The sequence below is a fragment of the Erigeron canadensis genome, chromosome 2 (genome assembly GCF_010389155.1).
Source record: "Erigeron canadensis isolate Cc75 chromosome 2, C_canadensis_v1, whole genome shotgun sequence".
NCBI lineage: Eukaryota > Viridiplantae > Streptophyta > Magnoliopsida > Asterales > Asteraceae > Erigeron > Erigeron canadensis.
Window position 1 is genome coordinate 6,093,910 of NC_057762.1, and position 22,019 is coordinate 6,115,928.

At 33.9% G+C, this 22,019-nt stretch overlaps 2 protein-coding genes and 1 pseudogene across 2 annotated transcripts; 2 read left to right on the plus strand and 1 right to left on the minus strand.

Annotated features, from left to right (window-relative positions):
- The first annotated feature begins 1,798 nt into the window (after positions 1-1,798).
- On the plus strand, positions 1,799-10,454 carry LOC122587603 (annotated as a pseudogene).
- A 2,261-nt stretch (positions 10,455-12,715) lies between these two features.
- On the plus strand, positions 12,716-16,038 carry LOC122589500 (cyclic nucleotide-gated ion channel 18). The gene is made up of 6 exons (XM_043761797.1): positions 12,716-13,279; positions 13,769-13,981; positions 14,142-14,443; positions 14,696-14,807; positions 14,898-15,134; positions 15,295-16,038. The coding sequence occupies exons 1-6, from the start codon at positions 12,812-12,814 to the stop codon at positions 16,036-16,038; spliced, it is 2,076 nt and encodes a 691-aa protein (XP_043617732.1). The 5' UTR covers positions 12,716-12,811.
- Positions 16,039-18,023: 1,985 nt separating this feature from the next.
- On the minus strand, positions 18,024-21,578 carry LOC122588702. The gene is made up of 6 exons (XM_043760872.1): positions 21,434-21,578; positions 19,935-20,217; positions 19,642-19,748; positions 19,404-19,536; positions 19,079-19,273; positions 18,024-18,501 (listed from the first exon to the last, which is right to left on the minus strand). The coding sequence occupies exons 2-6, from the start codon at positions 20,208-20,210 to the stop codon at positions 18,211-18,213; spliced, it is 1,002 nt and encodes a 333-aa protein (XP_043616807.1). The 5' UTR covers positions 20,211-20,217; positions 21,434-21,578; the 3' UTR covers positions 18,024-18,210.
- Between the last annotated feature and the right edge of the window lie 441 nt (positions 21,579-22,019).

A 22,019-nucleotide genomic window follows, 5' to 3' on the forward strand; every position in this document is an offset into this window, starting at 1 on the left:
TTGTGTGTTTGACATGTAATCAATATAACAAGTAAAGATGATAGATAAGGGTATTTTTTTTTTATATATATTAATGTAAATATGAGATCAAAATTATTCAAATTGTGAATTATATAAACGTAACAGTTTGTTAATTGCAATTGAACTAAACATTCTATTATATCCGCATAATTGATGCATCATTAAGAAAGGTAGTGATACTTTTACAACAACTCTTACAACAAAGTTATGAATTTTAATATACGCAATATAATTACATGATGCAGGTATTTTTGTAGATGATTAAAATTTCTTGTAAGAATATCATTTCTTAATTAAGAATTGTAATTTGATAGCTACTGTAAAATTGATTCATATATTTTTTTTGAAAAGTAAAATTGATTTATATTTGTTGGTCAATAGTTACACCTAGATATATATACATAGACAATTAGACATAGACATAATTTTGGGCCCTTTAAAATTTCAAGGTCTAAAGCACTTGCTATGGCCTAATCCAAATTATCCAATGCACTCTTTGCTCAAATTCAGTTGTTGCAATACAAAACCTACGATCCTGGAATCCAAGCACTGGTGTACATAGACTATGAAATATGAACTGCATTTGATGCCATAGCCGCATAGTCCATTAAATTCTTTCACAAGAGTAGTTGAATTGAAAATTTAGTAGCTTGTATGATCAAATCCTTCATGACTATATATAGTCATGAGAAGAACATAGTCGGATTGCTATTCTGAATGAAGAAGAGTTAAGCTAGAAATATATTATTACGGGTTCGATCATAACGTAATCAGGAAGTAATTGAAGCATTAGCGGACCCAAAGGTGCCAGTAAACTATATGATTTTGTATCGTTTTGTGTATATTTTATATAAAAAACATGAAGTATAAAATGTACTAGTCTAAATATCTTGTGAAATATGGTGGGTGGTTTTCAATAAGTTGTACTAGTATAAAATGTACTAGTCTAAAGGTTTTTGATTAAGTTCATTAAATAATTTTATATTTAACATAAAATTTAAAAAAAATACGCTTTTAAAATGAAATGTACAATAAATGGAGCATTTTCCAAAAAAATAGCATAAATTATATTTTATTAAACGGTAAACATTTACCAAAATATTACATAGATTTGAATCATAAACTTATAATTTATCTAAAAAATCATACTAGTAAATGATCAAGGGTGCTTAAATAACATACAAAAAGTTAATGTAATGATAAATATAATATAAAAATAATATATGACAAATTGACAATAATATTATATTATAAGAGTTATTAGTTCATTATTATAGTTAGACTTGATTCTCAAAAGTTACTTTAATTTTAAGGAAAAGAACTTGTGTGTGTAATTTGTTTTTGTCTATTATCGTAAGAAATAAACTTTGTTTTGGTTTATTGTATGTAATTAACATACTAAACTGAACGAATCGTATAAATAATTTGTTGGTGGTCTCTCATTGGGCCAAGTATCAGATGTTTGATGATGCCACATTAGTATCTGGCCGATTTCCTACACAATTTTTTCAGTTTTGAGACAAACTTACAAACAATAAATTAAAAAAAAGTTTTTTTTTCCCAACAATAGTAGCTGAAGTCAAGTTAAATACACACAAATTCTTTTCCTTAAATTTTAGGGTAATTTGACTCGAGTTGTAAAATTCGACTCGTAACTTAAAAAGAGCTATGATATAACTTGTTTCTTTGAAAAAACATTAAGTGAAACAAGGTAAACATGAAATAAGTTCTATCGAGACCCATATTTTAAAGCCACATACTTAAAACATGAAATAAGTTCTATAGATACATTCATACACCCTTCCGGAGTCCCCGGTCTTGCCATTCCCTGCTTCTCCTCTGGGTGGAGTAAAAATGAAATCATCTTCAAAACTTGCCTATAATAATTATAAAATTTATAATTATAATTATAATAAATGTAAAATATCATTTCACTTTCCCTGCCATTCTTCAACCTACTACACTGCTCCCAAGTTCACCAAGCTACATGACGCCCTCCAAGTGTTTGATGAAATGCTTCAGAGACAACCTCCGCCTTCTATCATCGAATTTAATAAGCTAGCTACCGCTGTTGTTAAAATGAAACATTATTCCACTGCCCTTTCCCTTTTTAGACATGTACATTTGATGGGTATTGCTTCTAATATGTATACAATCAACATTTCTATTAACTGCTATTGTCGTCTAAATAAAGCTGGTTATGGTTTTGCCTTATTAGCCACTATCTTCAAACAAGGTCATACGGCCAATTTGACCACTTATAATACCCTCATTAATGGGCTTGTGCTAAGTGATCGGGTTTTTGAAGCCGTTAAATTATTCAAGAAACTGCTTCGAGACAAAGTTTGTGAGCCGGATTAGTTTATGTATGGAACCGTTATTAATGGGCTCTGTAAAGTAGGTCACACTAACAAGGCCATCGATTTGCTCAGCTTCATGGAAAAAGGCCCCTGCAAACCCGTGGTACAACATTACAATCCAATAATCGATAGCCTCTGCAAAGACAAAATGGTTGATGATGCATTACAACTCCTCACCTATATGACTGAGAAAGGCGTTTCAGCTAATGTCATCACTTACAGCTCCTTAATTTATGGTCTATGTAACTTTGGTCGGGAGAGTGAGGCTACAAGAATGTTGATTGAGATGGTGGAGAAAGGAATTTCTCCAGATGTTCACGTCTTTAACATTATAGTCAATTCATTTTGCAAGCAAGGAAACATAAAAGGCGCAGAGCTTGCTGTGCAAACAATGATACAAAGAGGTCTACAGCCGGATGTAATCACTTATAATGCACTACTTGACAGATATTGTTTGCGTGGTGAAGTAAATGAAGCAAAACAAGTGCTCGAAAGAATGGCGGGGAAGGATCTTTTGCCCAATATTATTACATACGGCACCCTCATAAATGGATACTGCAAGAAGAAGAAAATCGATGAGGCGATGATTCTTTTTCGGGAAATCCAAGACTAGGGTTTGACTCCAAATGTTGTTAGTTACAATAGTCTGATCCAAGGTTTGTTTGAATCCGGGCTAAAAAACTCTTCAGTGAGATGAAAGCCAAGGGTGTGACTCCATCTGTTTTTACTTATGGAATCCTATTCCGTGGAATGTGCAATAGCTCCCAATGTTCTGATGCGTTGGTTCTTTTTCGTTCATTGGATAACAATGAATTGAATACAGATATATCACTGTATAATACCTTGATTGATGGTTTTAGAAAATCTGGGCAGATTAACTTGTCTATGGATTTGTTTGATGAGCTCTGTGCGAAAGGATTGAAACCAAACATTGGGTCCTATACGGTGATGATAAGCGTGCTTTGTGAGCAAAGGTTATTAGGCAAAGCTAAAGAATTACTTAGAAAAATGGAAGAGAATGATTGTTTGCCAAATAGCATCACCTACAATGTTATCGTTCAAGAATTCTTAAAGAAAAGCGAGTGTCAAGAAGTGGAGGTCCTTCTTGAGGAAATGATTAACCGAGGTTTCTCGCCTGATTCTACTACTTTTTCAATGTTATTAGACCTATTCCCTAGTGCAGGACAAAACTCTCCTTTGCTTACTGCCATTTTAAAGCTTAAATGAATTTAACATTAGACTAAGTTTACATTAGTCGTTGGGTTATTAGTTAAGGTAATTAGGAACTGAATTAAGGACTTCTTGTTGCTAATTTGTTAGTTTTTAGGTTACAGCAGTTTATCATATGGAGGGACAATTAAGATTGTTTGCTACTTGATTGAAGAATTTTCTCTAGTCTACATATACTAGCATCCCTACTGATATGATGTAACCCTAAACATTCTATCCGTTGCTTTTCATACCACTTTTGGGTATTGATTATTGTATGATTCAAAAATTTTTATATCATATGATTGTGTTTGTGTATTATCAGTCATTGCTACATCTATATCTATATCTACACATATTTTATTACTGCTGCTGTTGCATGCTGCCAATTTTATATCATAGGTGATCTCTTGCCGTATTACCAATGGCAGAAAAGAGCCATCTTCCTGTAAGTTCATCTTATAGGACAGGCTAAGTTTATTTTCTCTATACTTCATGTTCTATACCACTGGCAATAAGACCGGTGTAATGGTTTTTTTAACATTCTTACACAATCTGATAATATACTTTAGGATAATTGCATATATCCCCAAATATGCCATGTAAATTACAAATTTCCCCAACTAAAACCTTAAATAACAAATATACCTATTATTTTTAATTAAATAACAAATTACCCATTTACATCTATTTCATCAATTAAATCTTATCTTATGATCATTTTATCCTTCTTCCCTTAAACCACTTTGATCCATCACTAACCACTAAAATCAAAAACAAAACTTACGAACTTCTTTAGAGGCTAAACTTCATTTATGCGGTTACAAAAATCCATCAGTTCTAATAGCTAAACTTCAAATCTATCAAAAGTCCACTAATAAACCATAAAAAATAATTTATAATCAAACTAACAATCCTAAAAAATTTAAAAAGTCATTGCTTTTAATACCATCAAGGAATCGATCTATAATCAAATTCTGAATCAATTAATTCCCTTCAATCTTATCATCATCATCATAATCAAGTTTTTATAAATACACTGTTTTATAAATAACTAAATTATTTTCCCGCGTAATACGCGAGATAAACATAATGTATTAAATTTTCATTATAATATAATCAAGTACTTATAGATAAACATGTTAAAGTTTGATGATATTATCATTTAGAAAATGTTTTGTATCAAAAATAATTAGTGAGATATGTATTTTATATCTTTATAACACGGAACCCATGTAATGCGGAAATGGTGGCTGTTACGGATGGTAATGGCGGTTAATATTGGTGGTGGTGACAGTATCGAGTGATATAGGTGGTTCAGGGTGTAAATTAGTTCATTAATAACGAATTAGGTAATTTATAATAACTCTTTCCATTGGGGGGGGGGGGGTCATTAAGTACAATTGTCTCATTTCCAAACTAACTTTTTTTTTATAGCACAATCTAAAAATGAAGTACTATTAGTTAGTGTTTGGTAATGTCTTAATTAAAAGTCACGACTTAATTTTAAATGCCTTAATTTATTAAGTCAATCAAATATGTTTGTTTGTTGACTTAGTAAACAAAAATTATTGTACATTTATCACTTCAAGGATAGGGTGTTTGAATTTTGATAAAGAAAGAGAGATTTAATGACGTTGTAAAGTTAAATGTAGTGACTATCTGCTTGTAACATCCCGAAATTTAAAAGATTATTGTTAACATATAGATTATTATTTTTATATTATTGTTATGTTTGGAAATTATACTAATTTATTAGTTACAAAAGATTAATTTTGTAAATTTGCAAATGAAAATCTCCAAGGTCATACTTTAAAAACGCGATTCAAAGTTTCATTTATTTATACCTCCTTATAAACCATATTGAAATTAAGACTTTAAGCATATTTTCCCTCCCAAAAATACCCTCAATATTTACATTATATTCACACATCTTATCCATGGCTTCCGAAATTCCACCCCCCAATCTCTACCACCGCCTCCCTTTTATATTGTCTTCACTTTTGAGCCGCCGCAACACGTGGGTACCATGCTCGTATATTTAAATAATACCTGGGCTTTTAAGATTGGAAAATCTTAAGTGTTAAGTTGATCAAATATATTACATGTTAAATAGATTTATGTATTACTATTATTAAGTCGAAAGTTTATTTAATTTAAGACATCAGTTCGTTCATCAAAAATATATAAATAAAAGGATATAAATATATCTAAAAATAAATGATGTGGCGGTGTGGTGGCGACGGCTGATAGTGGTGGTGGTTACATCAACAATGACGGTTGGTGGGGAATGTGGCGGCGGTTGTGGCTGTGGTGGTGGCAGTGCCGATAGATGGTGGTGGTAATGGTGGTGGCGGCGGCAATAACGTTGTAGTTATTAACTTATTGATGTAAAAATAACGTAACTGATGTAAAATGGAATAATATAGTTATTTTAAGGGTTGATTGATATATGTTACAAATAATTTCATTAAAAGTAATATAATATTATATTAAGTGAAGATATTTATATTAGTTAAATGATAAAAATAGTATGGGTAGGTCAATACGTTTTTAAAAAAAGAGAGAGGTTAGATTCTCGATTAATAAAACCACTTGGTCTTTGATCAAATGGCCAACTGAGGCCCTCTTTGGAGAAATTGGTGGAAATGATGTTGGTTTGGAGACCCAAAAGTGAATCTTGATTTCTTGTGGTCTCAGGCATTTGCCTCTCTTGAGGCTGTAAGTGTACATGTTATCACTCACGTTCTGCAATAGTGCGTCAGTTTCAACTTTCAACATATTACCCAACTTGGATGTCACTGCTAGGGCTCAAACAGCAATATCTAACATATGTTGTTAAACAAAAGGTTCCCGGCTAATATGTTGAATAAAGTATAGATATAGTTATGAAATAAATCAAATACTATAATATATATATATATATATATATAGGAATATAATGTTGTCCGACACCTAAGTTTAGGTGTGGAACCCCTCACATACCAATATTTTATTATTTCTTGTTTAATGAATAAATGCTTAGGCCCCCATGATATTTATGGTTTAAAATTTAGTATGTGAGTGTTCCACACCTAAGCTTAGATACCCGACAACCTTATATTACCATCCTTTATATATATATATATTCTTACGTGTATAGAAGATTTAGGAAGATTACCTAATATAATTTTATGTATAGATTTATAGATTTACGTATGTATAAAATTAAGGAAGATTCCTAAATTAGCTAATTTTATTTAATATGTAATTCTATATATTTACGTATATATCGATTTAAGGAATGTTAGCTCATATTATTTTTAATATTAAGGGTATATTTTAACAAATCATATAAAATATAAGTATTAATGTTGTCATTTATAAAAGATGAAATAATTAAATATTATCTAACGGTTCTAAATCAAAGATGGAGTTCATCCAAAGGTTCCTATTTGTTTAGAAATGAATTTAGGACCTTGTTATATATATATTGGTAGATTTTGATATGGTTAGATAAGTAGAATATTAAATTAATTATATGTATTGTTGGAACATTTAATTTGTAGTTGAAAGAATAAAAGAGTAATTGGCTGAAAGTTAAGTCAAGGATGATATCATCATGTTGATCTAAGGTTGGATAAAAAAGATGAAAATTCAATAAATGGTTCAGATTATTTCATTTTTAAATTAAAGTTTCTGTTTTAATATATATTAAAGATTATAAAAAAATATATAACAAATTGACAATAATATTATATTACAAGGTTACTAGGTCATTATTATAGTTACACTTAGATTCGCAAAAGTTATTTTATTTTTACAATAACTTAACTCGAGTTGTAAAAGACGATTTATACCTTAAAAAGAGGGGTAATGATATTTGTACCACATGTTTTGATAAATTTATCACACAATACAACTTTTTGAACACACTGTACAAGTTCTTAAAACACATGTGTGATAGATTTATCACAATTTGTGAGACGAATATCACTTCTCTAAAAAGAGCTATGATATAACTTGTTTCTTTGAAAAAACATTAAAGTAAAAAAAGTAAAAAAGGGTAAACATGAAATAAGTTTTACCGAGACCCATATTTTGGAACCACATAACTTAAAACATCAAATAAGTTATAGACACATTCATACACCCTTCCGGAGTCCCTGGTCTTGCAATATCCTGCTTCTCCTCTGGGTGGAGTAAAAATGAAATCATCTTTAAAACTTGCCTATAATAATCATAAAATTTATAACTATAATTATAATAAATGTAAAATATCATTTCACTTTCCCTGCCATTCTTCAACCTACTACACTGCTCCCAAGTTCACCAAGCTACATGACGCCCTTCAAGTGTTTGATGAAATGCTTCATAGACAACCTCCGCCTTCTATCATTGAATTTAATAAGCTAGCTACCGCTGTTGTTAAAATGAAACATTATTCCACTGCCCTTTCCCTATATAGACATGTACATTTTATGGTTATTGATGTTAATATGTATACAATCAACATTTCTATTAACTGCAATTGTCGTCTAAATAAAGTGAGTTGTGGTTTCGCATTATTAGCTACCATCTTCAAACAGAGTCATTCCCCCGATTTGACCACTTATAATACCCTCATTAATGGGCTTGTGCTAAGTGATCGGGTTTTTGAAGCCGTTAAATTATTCAAGAAACTGCTTTGAGAGAAAGTTTGTGAGCCTGATGAGTTTATGTATGGAGAGGAAGGGTTATTTGAGAACTCACAGATAAAAAAGAACGCGAGAATAATTCTGGACTACTCATCTTCTTATATTTTCTCTCTCTTCTATTAAATAAGAAAATTCACCCAAATCATTTAAAATGCTTTATCTCACAAACCAAAATCGTCAGACGAAACAAAATGCATGGGTAGTCTTAAAATTTCGTCCTCTTTCGTTAGAGATTCAATTCGATATAATTTTGACGACTTTTTAATTTTCGTTTTTTTTCCCATCGCGTTCATCCTACACATGTGTAGGTTCATCCTACACATGTGTAAGATCATTGTTTTCACATGTAAATTAGTAAATGAACATATGTACACAACAATGAAGGTCAAGGGCGGAGCCCGTCAATCCATGGCAGAGCCATGGTAGCCAAGGACGGAGCCCGTCAGTCCATGGCGGAGGAATAGCGGCTAAGGGTGGAGCCCGTTAGGTAGATCACCCCTTACTGGTCACCCCTTATGACCTATCACCCTCTATTACCTATCACCCTATGACCTATCACCCTCTATGACCTATCACCCCCACTAGCTTTGGTTTATGAATATCCTTAAGGGCGAAGCCCGTTCCAAATCATAATTTTTGTTCAACCTACACATGTGTAAGTTATGTGTAACTACCAAAAAGAAAACGAAAATTATAAATCCGTCAAAAGTATATCGAATTGGATATCTAATGAAAGAGGACGAAATTTTAAGACTACTCATGCTTTTTGTTTCGTCTAACGATTTACGGTTTGTGAATTAGAACATTTTGAATGATTTGGGTGAATTTTATTATTTAATTGAAGAGAGAGAAAGAGGAAAAGAATGTTTGATCCAGAATGGTTCTTGAGTTCTTTTTTTTAGGAGTTCTCAAAATAACTCGCCCTATGTATGGAACCGTTATTAATGGGCTCTGTAAAGTAGGTCACACTAACAAGGCCCTCGATTTGCTCAGGTTCATGGAAAAAAGCACTTGCAAACCCACGGTACAACTTTACAATCTAATAATCGATTGCCTCTGCAAAGACAAAATGGTTGATGATGCCCTACAACTCTTCAGACAAATGATTGAAAATGGAGTCTCTGCGAGTGTCATCACATACAATTTTTGGTCGAGAAAGTGAGGCCACAAGAATGTTGATCGATATGGAGGAGAAAGGAATTCCTCCAGATGTTTACACCTTTAACATTTTAGTAAATTCATTTAGCAAGCAAGGTTCCATAGAAGACACAGAGGTTGCTGTGCAAACAATGGTTCGAAAAGGTCTACATCCTAATGTAATCACTTATAGTGCCCTAATTGACGGATATTGTTTGCGTGGTGAATTAGATGAAGCAAAACAAGTGCTAGATCGAATGGTGGAGAAGGATCTTGTACTCAACATAGTTGCCTATAGTAGTCTGATAAATGGATACTGCAAGAAGAAAAAAATCGATGAGGCGATGATTTTTTTTTTGGGGAAATCCAAGATAAGGGTTTGGATCCAGATGTTGTTACTTACAATAGTATGATCCAAGGTTTGTTTGAATCCGGCTATTCTGCAGCGGCAAAAAAACTCTTCTTTGAGATGCAAGCCAAGGGTGTGACTCCATCTATTTTTACTTATGGAGTCCTATTCCGTGGAATGTGCAATAACACCCAATGTTCTGATGCTTTGGTTCTTTTTCATTCTTTAGATAGCAATAAATTGATAAAAGATGTTTCTCTGTATACTACCTTAATTGACAGTTTTAGAAAATCTGGGCAGCTTAACGTGTGTATGGTTTTGTTTGATGAACTCTGTGTGAAAGGATTAAAACCAAACGTGTGGACCTATACGGTGATGATAAGCGTGCTTTGTGAACAAAGATTATTTGGTAAAGCTAAAGAATTGCTTAGAAAAATGGAAGAGAATGATTGTTTCCCAAATAGCATTACCTACAATGTTATCATTCAAGAATTCTTGAAGAAAAGCGAGTGTCAAGAAGTGGAGGTCATTCTTGAGGAAATGATTAACCGGGGTTTCTCGCCAGATTCTACTACTTTTTCAATGTTATTAGACCAATTCACAAGTGCTGGACAAAACTCTCCTATGCTTACTGCCAATTTAAAGTTTAAAGGAAAAGATGATCATAGAGTGCCCGATTCAACATCTGGGTTCATTTCATGAACTTCTTGTTTAATAGTAGAAAACGATTTTAGATTCAGTTTTTTGAATGATTAATCATGTTTACAAGTCTCTGGTTTTTAGTGTTTTAACTATAAAGAAGCATATTTTAAACCATGGCACACTCATATTGTGCAAATCTATAAGACTACCAGTTATAAATAGTTAAATTGTTCCAAACTAGTTCCAAGAAGTACATAGTTCGTGTTTCTTAGCCATAAGAGAGACACAATTCATGTTTCAAGGGCAGATTTATGGGTTTTAACGTGTGTCCATGCACCCATGTTAATTTGCCAAAATATTTGGAGAATATATGGTATATTTCTTATAACCTATGTTAATTTCCTTTGTATTCTTATTTGTTTGAAGGCCATATTATTGATTTCCTACAAGAATACAACTCATTTGAATCTCTCAAAACTAAGTTTATTTACTGTGTTTAGAGCTGGCAATTTCCGACACGGACCTGTTAGCACGACACGACACGACCTGGTTTTTTCGTGTTTCGTGTTTGGCCTTAACGTGTTTCGTGTCTTAACCGGTCCGGACCTGTTAAGACACGAATAGTTATCGTGTCTTAACAAGTCTGGACCTGTTAAGACACGATATGATACGATAAGACAAGTAGTATATATATATGGACATGTTAAAGACACTTTAAAGACCTGTTAAAGACACGTTAAAGACCTGTTAAAGACACGTTAAGGACACGTTAAGACACGATAAGACACGATAAGACACGATAAGATACGTCATCAGGTCCCTTAACAGGTCCCTTAATAACTTTTAACAAGTCTCTTAACAGGTCCCTTATTGTGTAACCTGCTAAAAATCGTGTCGTGTTTGGAAAAACTGACACGATTCATTATCGTGTCGTGTTCGTGTCTTATCGTGTCGTGTCGGACACGATATGCCAGCTCTAACTGTGTTCTTAATTTCAGGTATAAGCTTTACTGTTACAAGAAGAGGTATTCTCACCGAATATTTGGTTGTTGATATTTTGAGTATTTAATATTTCTTAATCTAAGTTAACCTTAGTCTTTAGGTTATTAGTTTACTTGATTAGGAACTGAATTTAGGGTACTTCCTAGTTAGTTCAAGTGGTTGAGCACTTGCTTTACAAGTAAGAGGTCTTAGGTTCAAGACTTGGGAAGTACATAGGAAGTCTTTCTATGAAGGCTTGACTTGGGTATACCCAGGTTCAAGTCTGAGGAGACAGAGTTTACCCCTATTGATCGTCGTGCCTTAGGGCGGGTTAGTAAGGGGTTTTCCCCCATCGGGTATTTGAAATAGGCATTTCAAATTCGAGGGAGCTCTCTAACGCGGACCCGGTTAAGACAACGTATGTTAGACCTCCCGTTGTCGAATCGCGACACGAAATTCTTAAGCAAAATTCACCTTTAAAAAAAAAACTGAATTTAGGACTTCTTGTTGCTAATCTGTTAATTCCTAGTTTACAACATTTAAATATTTGCAACAAAACGCATTATAGTTCTTGACAGGTGTGTGGTTCGGTAATCGGTACTTCTCTTTAGGGGTAGTCAGCTGAGTAAAATAAATGGTGGGAATAAAATGGTCCCACTTAATACACTCATTTGTAAAAGTTTCAACTTTCAAAGCTCTCAACCTGATTTTCACAACAAAAAATCCATTAAAATTTTTACAACAAAAATCCATTTAAAGTTCTCATAGACCCTACGAAGTTCCCACTCTTTTCATATCCTGCTTCTTCCCTGAGTGGAATAAAAAAAATGATATCATCTTCAAGACTTGCCTATAAATGTAAAACCTTTTTTCACTTCTCCCGTCATTCTTCCACCCTTTTTACTCGGAAGTTCATGAAATAAGATGAAGCCCTCCAAGTGTTTGATGAAATGCTTCAGAGACAACCGCCGCGTTCTATCGTTGAATTTCATAAGCTCATAATTACTGGCATTGACATTACTCGACTGCCCTTTTTTTTTTCTTTAGAAAAATACATTTGTTGGGTATTGGTTCGTCTAAATAAAGTGACTTATGGTTTTGCTTTACTAGCCACCATCTTGGCCACCTATCGTTAATGGGCTTTTTCTAAGTGATCGGGTTTTAGAAATAGTTGAAAGGGTGTGCAAACGAAATTAAATAAATACGAATTTACAAAAACATATATAGAACAAACTTCAAACAATGGACCACATTTATCAAAGGACCAATTTATAAAACAAAATATAATCAAGGGACAAGTTTCATAAACTAATTAATATCGAATGGTTTCTGTTATCAAAACATAAATAATCACCATACAACAAACATTTTTCGCGCGCAATTTCTCGCCATCCATAAACGGAAATCACCCGTGTCACCCACCGCCGTGATAAACGATGATGATGAACCGGGTTTTGACAACGCCAGCCTTCCGTCTTCGCCAATCCCTTACACGGCCCAATGCCAAAACCGTAGCCTCAGATCAAGTTAATAGCGAAACGTTATGGCATTATCAGATCCTTGATCCAAATGGAGAAGTCGTGACACGATGGAACCATTTCTTTCTTGTGATGTGTCTCGTGTCGCTCTTTATAGATCCTCTTTATTTTTATTTGCCTTATGTTGGGGGAGATACATGTATGACAACAGATAATAAAGCCGCGATTGCTATCAATACGTGGAGGTCTATCGCGGACGTGTTTTTTGTTTTACATATTATTATGAAGTTTCGTACCGCGTTTGTGGCTCCTAGTTCTAAGGTTTTTGGAAGAGGGGAACTCGTTATGGATAAGCGGCAGATTGCAAGAAAGTATTTGAAGGGTGATTTTATCATAGATGTGGCCGCGTCTCTCCCTTTGCCCCAGGCAAGTTTCTAATCCCTTCTTATGACTTGTATCTGGAGGCGGAGCTAAGAGTTGATAATTAAGGGTGTCATGATTTGATTAATTGAGATAAGCCGAATGGAAAAAAATTATCGTTAATTTAGCCCTTACAATGATGATATAATACATTAGTAAATTTAGTTGGCTCTGCCTTAATTTGTGTATCATTTTATAAACTTTGAAAATACTTTTACTCTTGTGCCCAATTTTAAGAGAAAGTTAAAGCACATTGAAACATTATATGTTGTATAATGGTTTGTTACTGCTCATTATCATATTGTGGTTATTCCATATTGCATAATCTATGATCAATCAAAATCCATAAACACAATTTAAGTAGATTTTTTCGCTGATTACCCATACAGTTGGATTTCATTAATGAATTTACATTCGACTTGATTATATGCACTTTGATCTGAAGTCCCTTTGTCATTTTGAGTTTAACGGATGGTACTTTCTATCATGCTACAGATAGTTAACGAGCTCATCATACCAGCAACAAAACGGAACACCAAAAATCATGCTAACAACACGCTTTCTCTTATCGTTCTAATTCAGTATATCCCAAGATTGTTTGTCATATTCCCATTAAATCAGAGGATTATAAAATCTACTGGCTTTGTAGCCAAGACAGCCTGGGCAGGAGCTGCTTACAATCTCCTCCTTTACATGCTTGCTAGTCATGTAAGACCGTCTCCTTAACTTGATCAGCCATCTTTTTTTCTTAATTTCTTGTATCTCCACTTAAACCAACTCTTGTGCTAAAAACATGATTATATCCTCAAAATGGAGTAACTAAAAACAAAATCTATAGCCTTTTAGTTAACTTAGTGTTAATCAGCAGGTCTTGGGGGCTTCATGGTATTTGATGTCTATTGGGCGCCAGCATTCCTGTTGGCAACAAGGGTGTAAAGAGGAGATGGCATCGAAAGTCTGTATAAGTTTTTTGGACTGTAACAGCGTAAATCAACCTGAACGCAAAAAATGGCTTGAATCAACCCGTTTGAGAACTCTGTGTGACGCTAGCAATGAAACTTCTCCTTTCAAATTTGGTATGTTCGCGGATGCTTTCACAAGCGAAGTTGCTTCATCCAAGTTCTTCGAGAAGTACTTATACTGCCTTTGGTGGGGCTTGAGAAATTTGAGGTATGATCTCTCAGAAAATCCATAAATGATGATAAACGATTTACGATTTTTTTAGAACTCTTTTCTTTGGCCAAATCGGTTTGGTGACCTATTTGAAAGGTCTTTGACCATAGGTTATATTTCATCTAAATCCCAGTTTTCACATTTGTGGAGGTGGATTAATAGGGGTTTTTTGGAAGAATCTGGAAACTAGTATATATATCAGTTTGGTGGATTTTTTTAGAACTCTTTTGATGTCATTTTCATTTTCAGTTCATATGGCCAGAATCTGGAAACTAGTATATATATTGGTGAGACATTGTTCTGCTCTGCCATATGTATTGGGGGTTTAATTCTATTTGCACAATTGATAGGAAATATGCAGGTACCATTTGTTTATTACTCTCGATTTATGATTATCTTTCTTACATAAATATAGTTTGATAACATACATGCATTTTTTTTTCTCTGCAAGACATACCTGCAATCCATGACGGTGAGACTTGAAGAATGGAGAATCAAGAAAAGAGACACAGAGGAATGGATGAGGCATCGGCAATTACCTCAAGATTTGCAAGATAGGGTTCGGCGTTTTGTTCAATATAAATGGTTGGCTACTAGAGGTGTGGACGAAGAGTACATTCTGCAGTCGTTGCCCATAGATCTCCGTCGTGAGATACAACGTCATTTATGCCTTAATCTTGTTCGCCGAGTATGTCTTCCCCCATCTTTGTAAAGTCAGAACATTTATTTGGATAAATACATTATGGTTTTGATTATCTGATTATTTAGAGATCAATTAAGCAACTTTGGATTATCAATTTTATATCAATTTCTACAATTCATTTTACTAATCATCTTTTATCCCATAGGTACCTTTCTTTTCACAAATGGATGACAACCTTCTTGATGCCATCTGCGAAAGACTTGTGTCATCCTTAAGCACCCAAGGAACCTACATTGTTCGTGAAGATGATCCAGTAAACGAAATGTTGTTTATCATTAGAGGACAATTAGAAAGCTCAACAACCGATGGAGGAAGATCAGGGTTCTTCAATTCCATCACACTTAGACCAGGTGACTTCTGTGGTGAAGAATTACTCACATGGGCGTTACTACCAAACCCCACAAGCTATCCTTCTTCAACAAGATCCGTTAGAACCTTGACTGAAGTAGAAGGCTTTGCATTACGAGCCGAAGACCTTAAATTTGTAGCCAACCAATTTAAATATCTTCATAGCAAGAAACTACAACATGCATTCAGGTATTACTCTCACCAATGGAGAACATGGGGTGCTTGTTTTATTCAAGCAGCATGGCGAAAATACAAAAGAAGAAAGCTTGCTAAAGAATTAGCTCTTCAAGAAAACGCGTATTACAATCAAGATGGAGAGATGGTGGATGGTTATTACTATGAGTCAGGGAGCGACGGCAGCTCTCCTTCGAGTGAAGGTCATGGCGGAGGTCAACAATTTGGAGTTAGTGCCACCATTTTGGCATCAAGGTTTGCTGCAAATACAAGAAGAGGAATTGGTCATCATAAAGTTACTTCAGTTGATTCTTCTACTAGTCTCAAAATGCCTCAATTGTTTAAACCAGATGAGCCTAGATTTTGAAATATATAAGTTACAAGTTACAACATATATAACTTCATACATATATGGAACAAGCTAAAGAAGCTCAAAGGATCAGTTTACAAAGCCAATAACTTAATAGTAACCATGTACAAGTTATATGCATGTTTTGTAATTATTAGATAGTACAGGGAACTTTTGTGTCATTTTGTATTAGTGTAATCCCGATCCAACCACCTTTTTGGGTATATGTGGAGAAAAATATGAACTATGTCCTTTTCAAGTAAATGAGTGAAGGGTCTTGCATCATGTACAATGGTTTTTTTCTCATGTCTCTTTCACTTTGCTTTTTAAAAGTGACCTATTAATCAATTAGAATTTTCTTTTTGATGTCATAGTTTTCTGAATAACATTATACATATACATAGTAATAATAAATTATCCAAAATTACATCTTTCAAATATATAAAATGACATAAAAACTAATTTGAGGACAAAAGGTCAAAAGAAGAAACAAAAATATTCATATATTGAAAACAAACAAAAAAAAAATTATAATGTATTTGTAGTAACGAGAGAAAGTACTCGCGTGTTGCGTCGGAGATGGTGGGGTGATAGGTCATAGGAGGTGATAAGTCATAGAGTGTAATAGTCAAATCAAATGCCTTAGCCGTGCAGGCTCAGCCCTCGGATTTAAAAATTCATCGAAAGTATATCAAATGACATCTCTAATGAAAGAGCACATAATTTTATAACACCCACATAATTTTTATAATTTATCGATATATGGTTTTTGAGGTAAAAGATTTTGAATGAGTTAGAGGAATAAAATCGTTTATAAAAGAGAGAGAAAAAAATGAGTGGTTGGGATTTAAGGGTATTATAGGTATTTTAGGTAGAAGTGTTTAAATTAATGAATAAGAAAGGGGGTAGTTTAGATAGTTCAAATTATCTTTTTAGTTTTTATAAAGAGAAATGATTAATCCTTCTAATAGAATAACTTCTAACTTTTGGACGAGGATGGAAAAATCAGGGAGTAAAATTAAAAAAGAGAATTGGTGGTATACACATGTCACCATCTAAAGCTATTAGGAGGATTTTTAGGCTAATTTGTTAGGAGGATAAATTATTTTCCTTTTATAAAAGGGCAAAATGTTTTATAAGATAGTATAGATAGATGTAGATATAGATAGAGAAATAGTATCATAATCACTTAGGCCACTTAGGGACGGTGGATATGAGCTTCTGAGTAAAAAGGTTTAAAATGGTTAATTTCAGCATGCATTGTGTGGACGCGTGTTTGATGGATTTCGTATAGGTATAAAAATATTCAAGGATTAATTGTATTTGATGAATTCTTGTATCGACGAAAACTGTAATTTATGTTGGGTTCGGGTGGTCCTGGTGGATAAAGGTGGTTGAGGTTGATTTACATGTAGGAGATTAGGAAGTAATTTACAGGTTATATTTTTAATGACATCTGACCAAAAAACCAAAGTTGGTTGTGGTTTAAAGATGTAAATAATGTCCTGTTTGGCTATAAATTGATTTACCTCTCGAGCAGTCGATTTTTTTGGACATGCATTAAACATGATCTTCATATTACCGCCATTATTGGCAGGGACCGATCCTAAGAGAACCTTATCCTATTTGCCAACGTCTTAATCCATCCTTCAGGTAGGCGGTCCTGGTCATATCAGGCCCCAAGCTAACAAAAGAGTGATATGCATCAAATCTAAGCATGCTGGTCCTCACTGGTCTTAGACCTAACTCTCAATTCACTTGATTTATGTCAAACTTTACACAGTTACACTTGGACTGATCCTTAGAATTACTTTATCCAAACCTTTTTCTTTTAGAATAAGAACCTGATCCAGTTCAATCCGAATGCCTCCACTGGAGGCAACTCAGAAATGGTAGATATTACCATCAGCTTTCCTTCTATATATACAGTTATTCTTCGTCGACTTGATATTCCAAATGCCTGGCAGTCACAACTAAAAACTGTAATGAAATTCACATAGATATGTATAATATGCATTTTAAAACTGAATAATGGGTGCAATAATGTTTAGAACATGCATCTCAACTACATATACCAATCACTTCTTTTCAAACTTAATGCGAAAGCATTTACAAGTAAACAAGATTCAAGGGCACGGGAAAAATCATAGAATACTCACTATAGCTCCAAACAGATCGTGTATATTGGCGTTACAAACCTGAAACAAAACCCTCTCGTGTAACGCTGGTGACACGAAGAACAGCTTGAGCACTTAACTTTGGAAGATTAGATTCACAGAACTGCTCCCAAGAAAGTACTTGAGGTTCGACAGAAGCTGCGTCTTGCTCTGATGCCAAAACAGGCCCTTTTTCGTATGCCGTCTGTAGTTCCAATAACAGAGCACGAGCAGCCTCTCGAGATTCAGGAAGCTGGTCGCTCAGTTGGGATGAGGCTATTTGGATCAATTTGTCAATTCCAAAATCTTTTATCCCCTCAGCACCCTTCATGAGAATCAATATAAAAATTACTCGTAATAAAGTAAAACATGTTATATATCACACAAGCAGTAGCAACATTCAAGATGTAACACAATTCTATTTTCAGAAACTGAGACCAAAGCCTAGTACTCTTCCGTATTGGAGGTTTCCCGTGGTGGTGGTGGTGGTGGTGGTGTAACAGAGAAGAAGAGAGGGTGTTTAATAACAATAACATGAATATAAAAAAAATGATGATGTGGAGGGTATTTGGTAACATAAGTAAAACGGAATGAAGCGGCACAGTGTGATTGGCAGTGGGTTGGGATGATACTTTATATATTAAAAGTGTGTGTGTGTGTGTGTTTATACATATATACAGAGATAGAGGCAAATAAAAACGCAATTATTAAAGAAAGACAGTTACTTAAGGCACTCTACCAAAAATAAATTCACTTCACAGATTCAGGTTGCCTACCATTGAACCAGATGAATTCATAAATTATAGTAAATCAAATGGAGAGGCACCAACGACTTGTCATATCTTGGATTTATGACATAAAGGATAAGAAAAGTAAGAGAAAACAACTAAAGAAGTACATACCAGCCGTGGTACACTACGAGAAACACACAATGACGCCTTTGCACGAATACGAGGATTGCGGTTCTTAAGATAAGGTTGCAACTTCGGTAACAAACAAACAGGAGAGACCCACATTGTCAAACTTATTAAAGCTTTTTCCGCAGCCTCACATACAAAGCGCTTGTCTTGAGATGACTTGAGAAGAAGTACTACAAGCTAAGAGCAAAATATAACTGGTCAGAATAAAGCAAAAGTAAAACTTGACTGGGTCATATGCAGGCAAAAGCTTTTCAAAACATAAACAATTACAACCAACAACATAGTGCAGAAGGAAAAAGATATTTACCAAAGGATCCAACAAATCAACTATGCTATCCCCAAATGCTTTGAAAATGTCTGCAGAAGTCATGATGGCGGTTTTACAGACAGCACTTCTTGGATTTTTCAGGGCTTTCACAACAAGGGTAATCACATTGTCCCTGTACAATGATGTATTGTGACAATGAATACTGGTGAGCACAGATTATGAGCAACCAGAGACTCCTTAACTATTAAAGCCTGTAAATAAAAATATTGAGGCTTACAGTATATCTTGCAGTGCTTCCTTGTGGTATATTGATAAACGTCGTACATTGTTAAGTGTCTCACAGAGCAAAACCCAGTCTTTAGACTCTAAACCAACTATAAGTACCTTTGAGGAAAAGATAAATGTCATATATTTGAGGTGATAAAAGGGTGGATCTGGCAGGAAAGGTAAAATGGATGAAGAACAGTTTGGGTCAAAAGAGTCGCTAAGAGTTAACCCAGATAGTTTAATTCATAAATCTTATTAAATTGATATTTTGACTATCATGTGATATAAGAGATGTAAATCTACCTTAAGACTCTTATCAACATCTTCTAGATCATTCAGTTTCTCGGATTCAATGTATTCCATTTCCACAACTACCACCTCTGCGCCAGAATTTGCAACCTCGTTACCATTCAAAGGTGGTTCAACAAAACAGCCGATGTTTTTTCTTTGTTTCTCTTCAACATTTTCATTGGTAGGTTCGACATATGTCTTAGCTAAGACGTCTTTACTTGATGTTTCCTTTGTCCTTTCAGGTTTAGGAAGCAAATTAAGATCTCGAAGTGCAGTTTCAGACATCATCGTACACCTGCAATACATTGAAAAAACCAAAAGCATTAACACTTAATCAGAATCATGCATATGATCATGCCTGTGAGAAAGTAGGAATGGCCATTACTGTTGAACAAAATTACATGATTGTAAATATGCACAAATAATAAAGTCAAACGACTTCAGGAGATTCGGGTTCAAACATGAAGTAGGCCGTTATATTTTGAAGAGTTATTAACACATGAAAGACTAATGATCTGACGATTGATCTGTTATGAAACAGTCATGTCAAAAAGAATCTGTAATCAGTTTCACCACACAGAACTACAGATCACCTAGGAAAGATTCAAGCTGCAGGTACCCATGCCCCTGTACTCCTTAGTGTAAAAGAATCTAAAATCCTACAACTAAATTCGATATTGCAACACCTAAGTTTTCAAGTCTATAAAACTTCAAGTGGAATTAACCCGCAACTTGTAAACAATCAATAGTTGGTACTGTTTGTGATCATGGAGTAACATTATATGAACCACAAAAGAACGACCCACATTATAAATCATGTTTGGTGTCACGAATCCACAATGCAACTTACACTCACAAACTAACCGATGATCTCGAACATATTCTTCAAATGTACAATGTCAAAACCTTCATACTACATACTGAAGATACCTAAACTTGCCAACAAACACTACCAGCTTTCAAAACCGGCCACGGTCATTAACCCAAAACTGCCTGAACCACAACAAAAATCAATAAACCCCAGGACACCGCCAAATATAGAGAAACCGCCAAAACTTATTCAAAACTACCACATTGCGGAAAAACCGAATCAAACTTACATACACAGACCACACTAGAATCAAAAAGTCAGATCCTAATCGGTATGAACCGAACGAATTGGCAGCAATTAAACCTATAAAATACTAGTATAACACTACAACATAGTGATGATCCACATATTAAACATATACATATATATGGATGCATATATATATATATATATATATATATATATATATATGTCATTTTAACACTAAGCAGTTACTAAAACACACACTCTCACACACAGATTAAAACAAACAGATCCAACAATAAAAACCTATCTTACATTTCAGCAACTATTTCATCACAGATTTATAATTTAAATTCAATTATTAATCCAAATTTAATACAATATAAATATAATAATAAACACACAGTAAAAACAAAAATATCTATATACAAGTGTAACTGTAGAAATAACTAATTACCGGAAAAAGCGGAAATGAGAGTGAGTTAAGAGTTTAGAAATGTGATTTGTAGGGTTTAAGCGAAAACGACGGCGTATTGGATTGTGGATGTTTTCCGGCAGAGGAAGAGGGGTTGAATATATAAGGAGTCACCGTTGAGAGATGTGGGTGAATTTATTAAATGGAGTTAGTGAGTGAAATTTTATAAAAATGGTCCTTGGTTTATTTGTTGAATTGACGTTTCAACCCCATTCCTCAATAGCGATGTATTATCATTTGATTTGATTGCGATTATTATAATTATTTATTTATATTTTATATTTATTTTATAATTATTTATTTATATTTTCTATTTAAGGAAAATGAGGGTTGTCATTAACAACATATTACATGCTTAAAAACTTGTATATTATATATTAAAAACCGTCCCCTGATTTTTCTAACAGCAAGGTACAAATTTTAATACACCCAATTAGTTTTTACTGACAACCCTAAGGGCTGTCACTAATAAAAACCATTTATTAATATATGTATAATTGTATAGTGTCATATAATGATCAGAGAACCTCTCTAATTTCAAATAAGATGACACGATTTTTGTATTGAT

Bases quoted from the DNA above. Each gene is read 5' to 3' on its own strand.
- LOC122589500 (XM_043761797.1), top strand. From the start codon at position 12,812: ATGATGATGAACCGGGTTTTGACAACGCCAGCCTTCCGTCTTCGCCAA. The intron at 13,280-13,768 runs GCAAGTTTCTAA...ATCATGCTACAG, and splicing joins CGTCTCTCCCTTTGCCCCAG to ATAGTTAACGAGCTCATCAT. The intron at 14,808-14,897 runs GTACCATTTGTT...TTTCTCTGCAAG, and splicing joins AATTGATAGGAAATATGCAG to ACATACCTGCAATCCATGAC.
- LOC122588702 (XM_043760872.1), bottom strand. From the start codon at position 20,210: ATGATGTCTGAAACTGCACTTCGAGATCTTAATTTGCTTCCTAAACCT. The intron at 19,749-19,934 runs GTAGATTTACAT...TTTTCCTCAAAG, and splicing joins ATGTTGATAAGAGTCTTAAG to GTACTTATAGTTGGTTTAGA. The intron at 19,274-19,403 runs GTAAATATCTTT...TTTTGCTCTTAG, and splicing joins TTGATTTGTTGGATCCTTTG to CTTGTAGTACTTCTTCTCAA.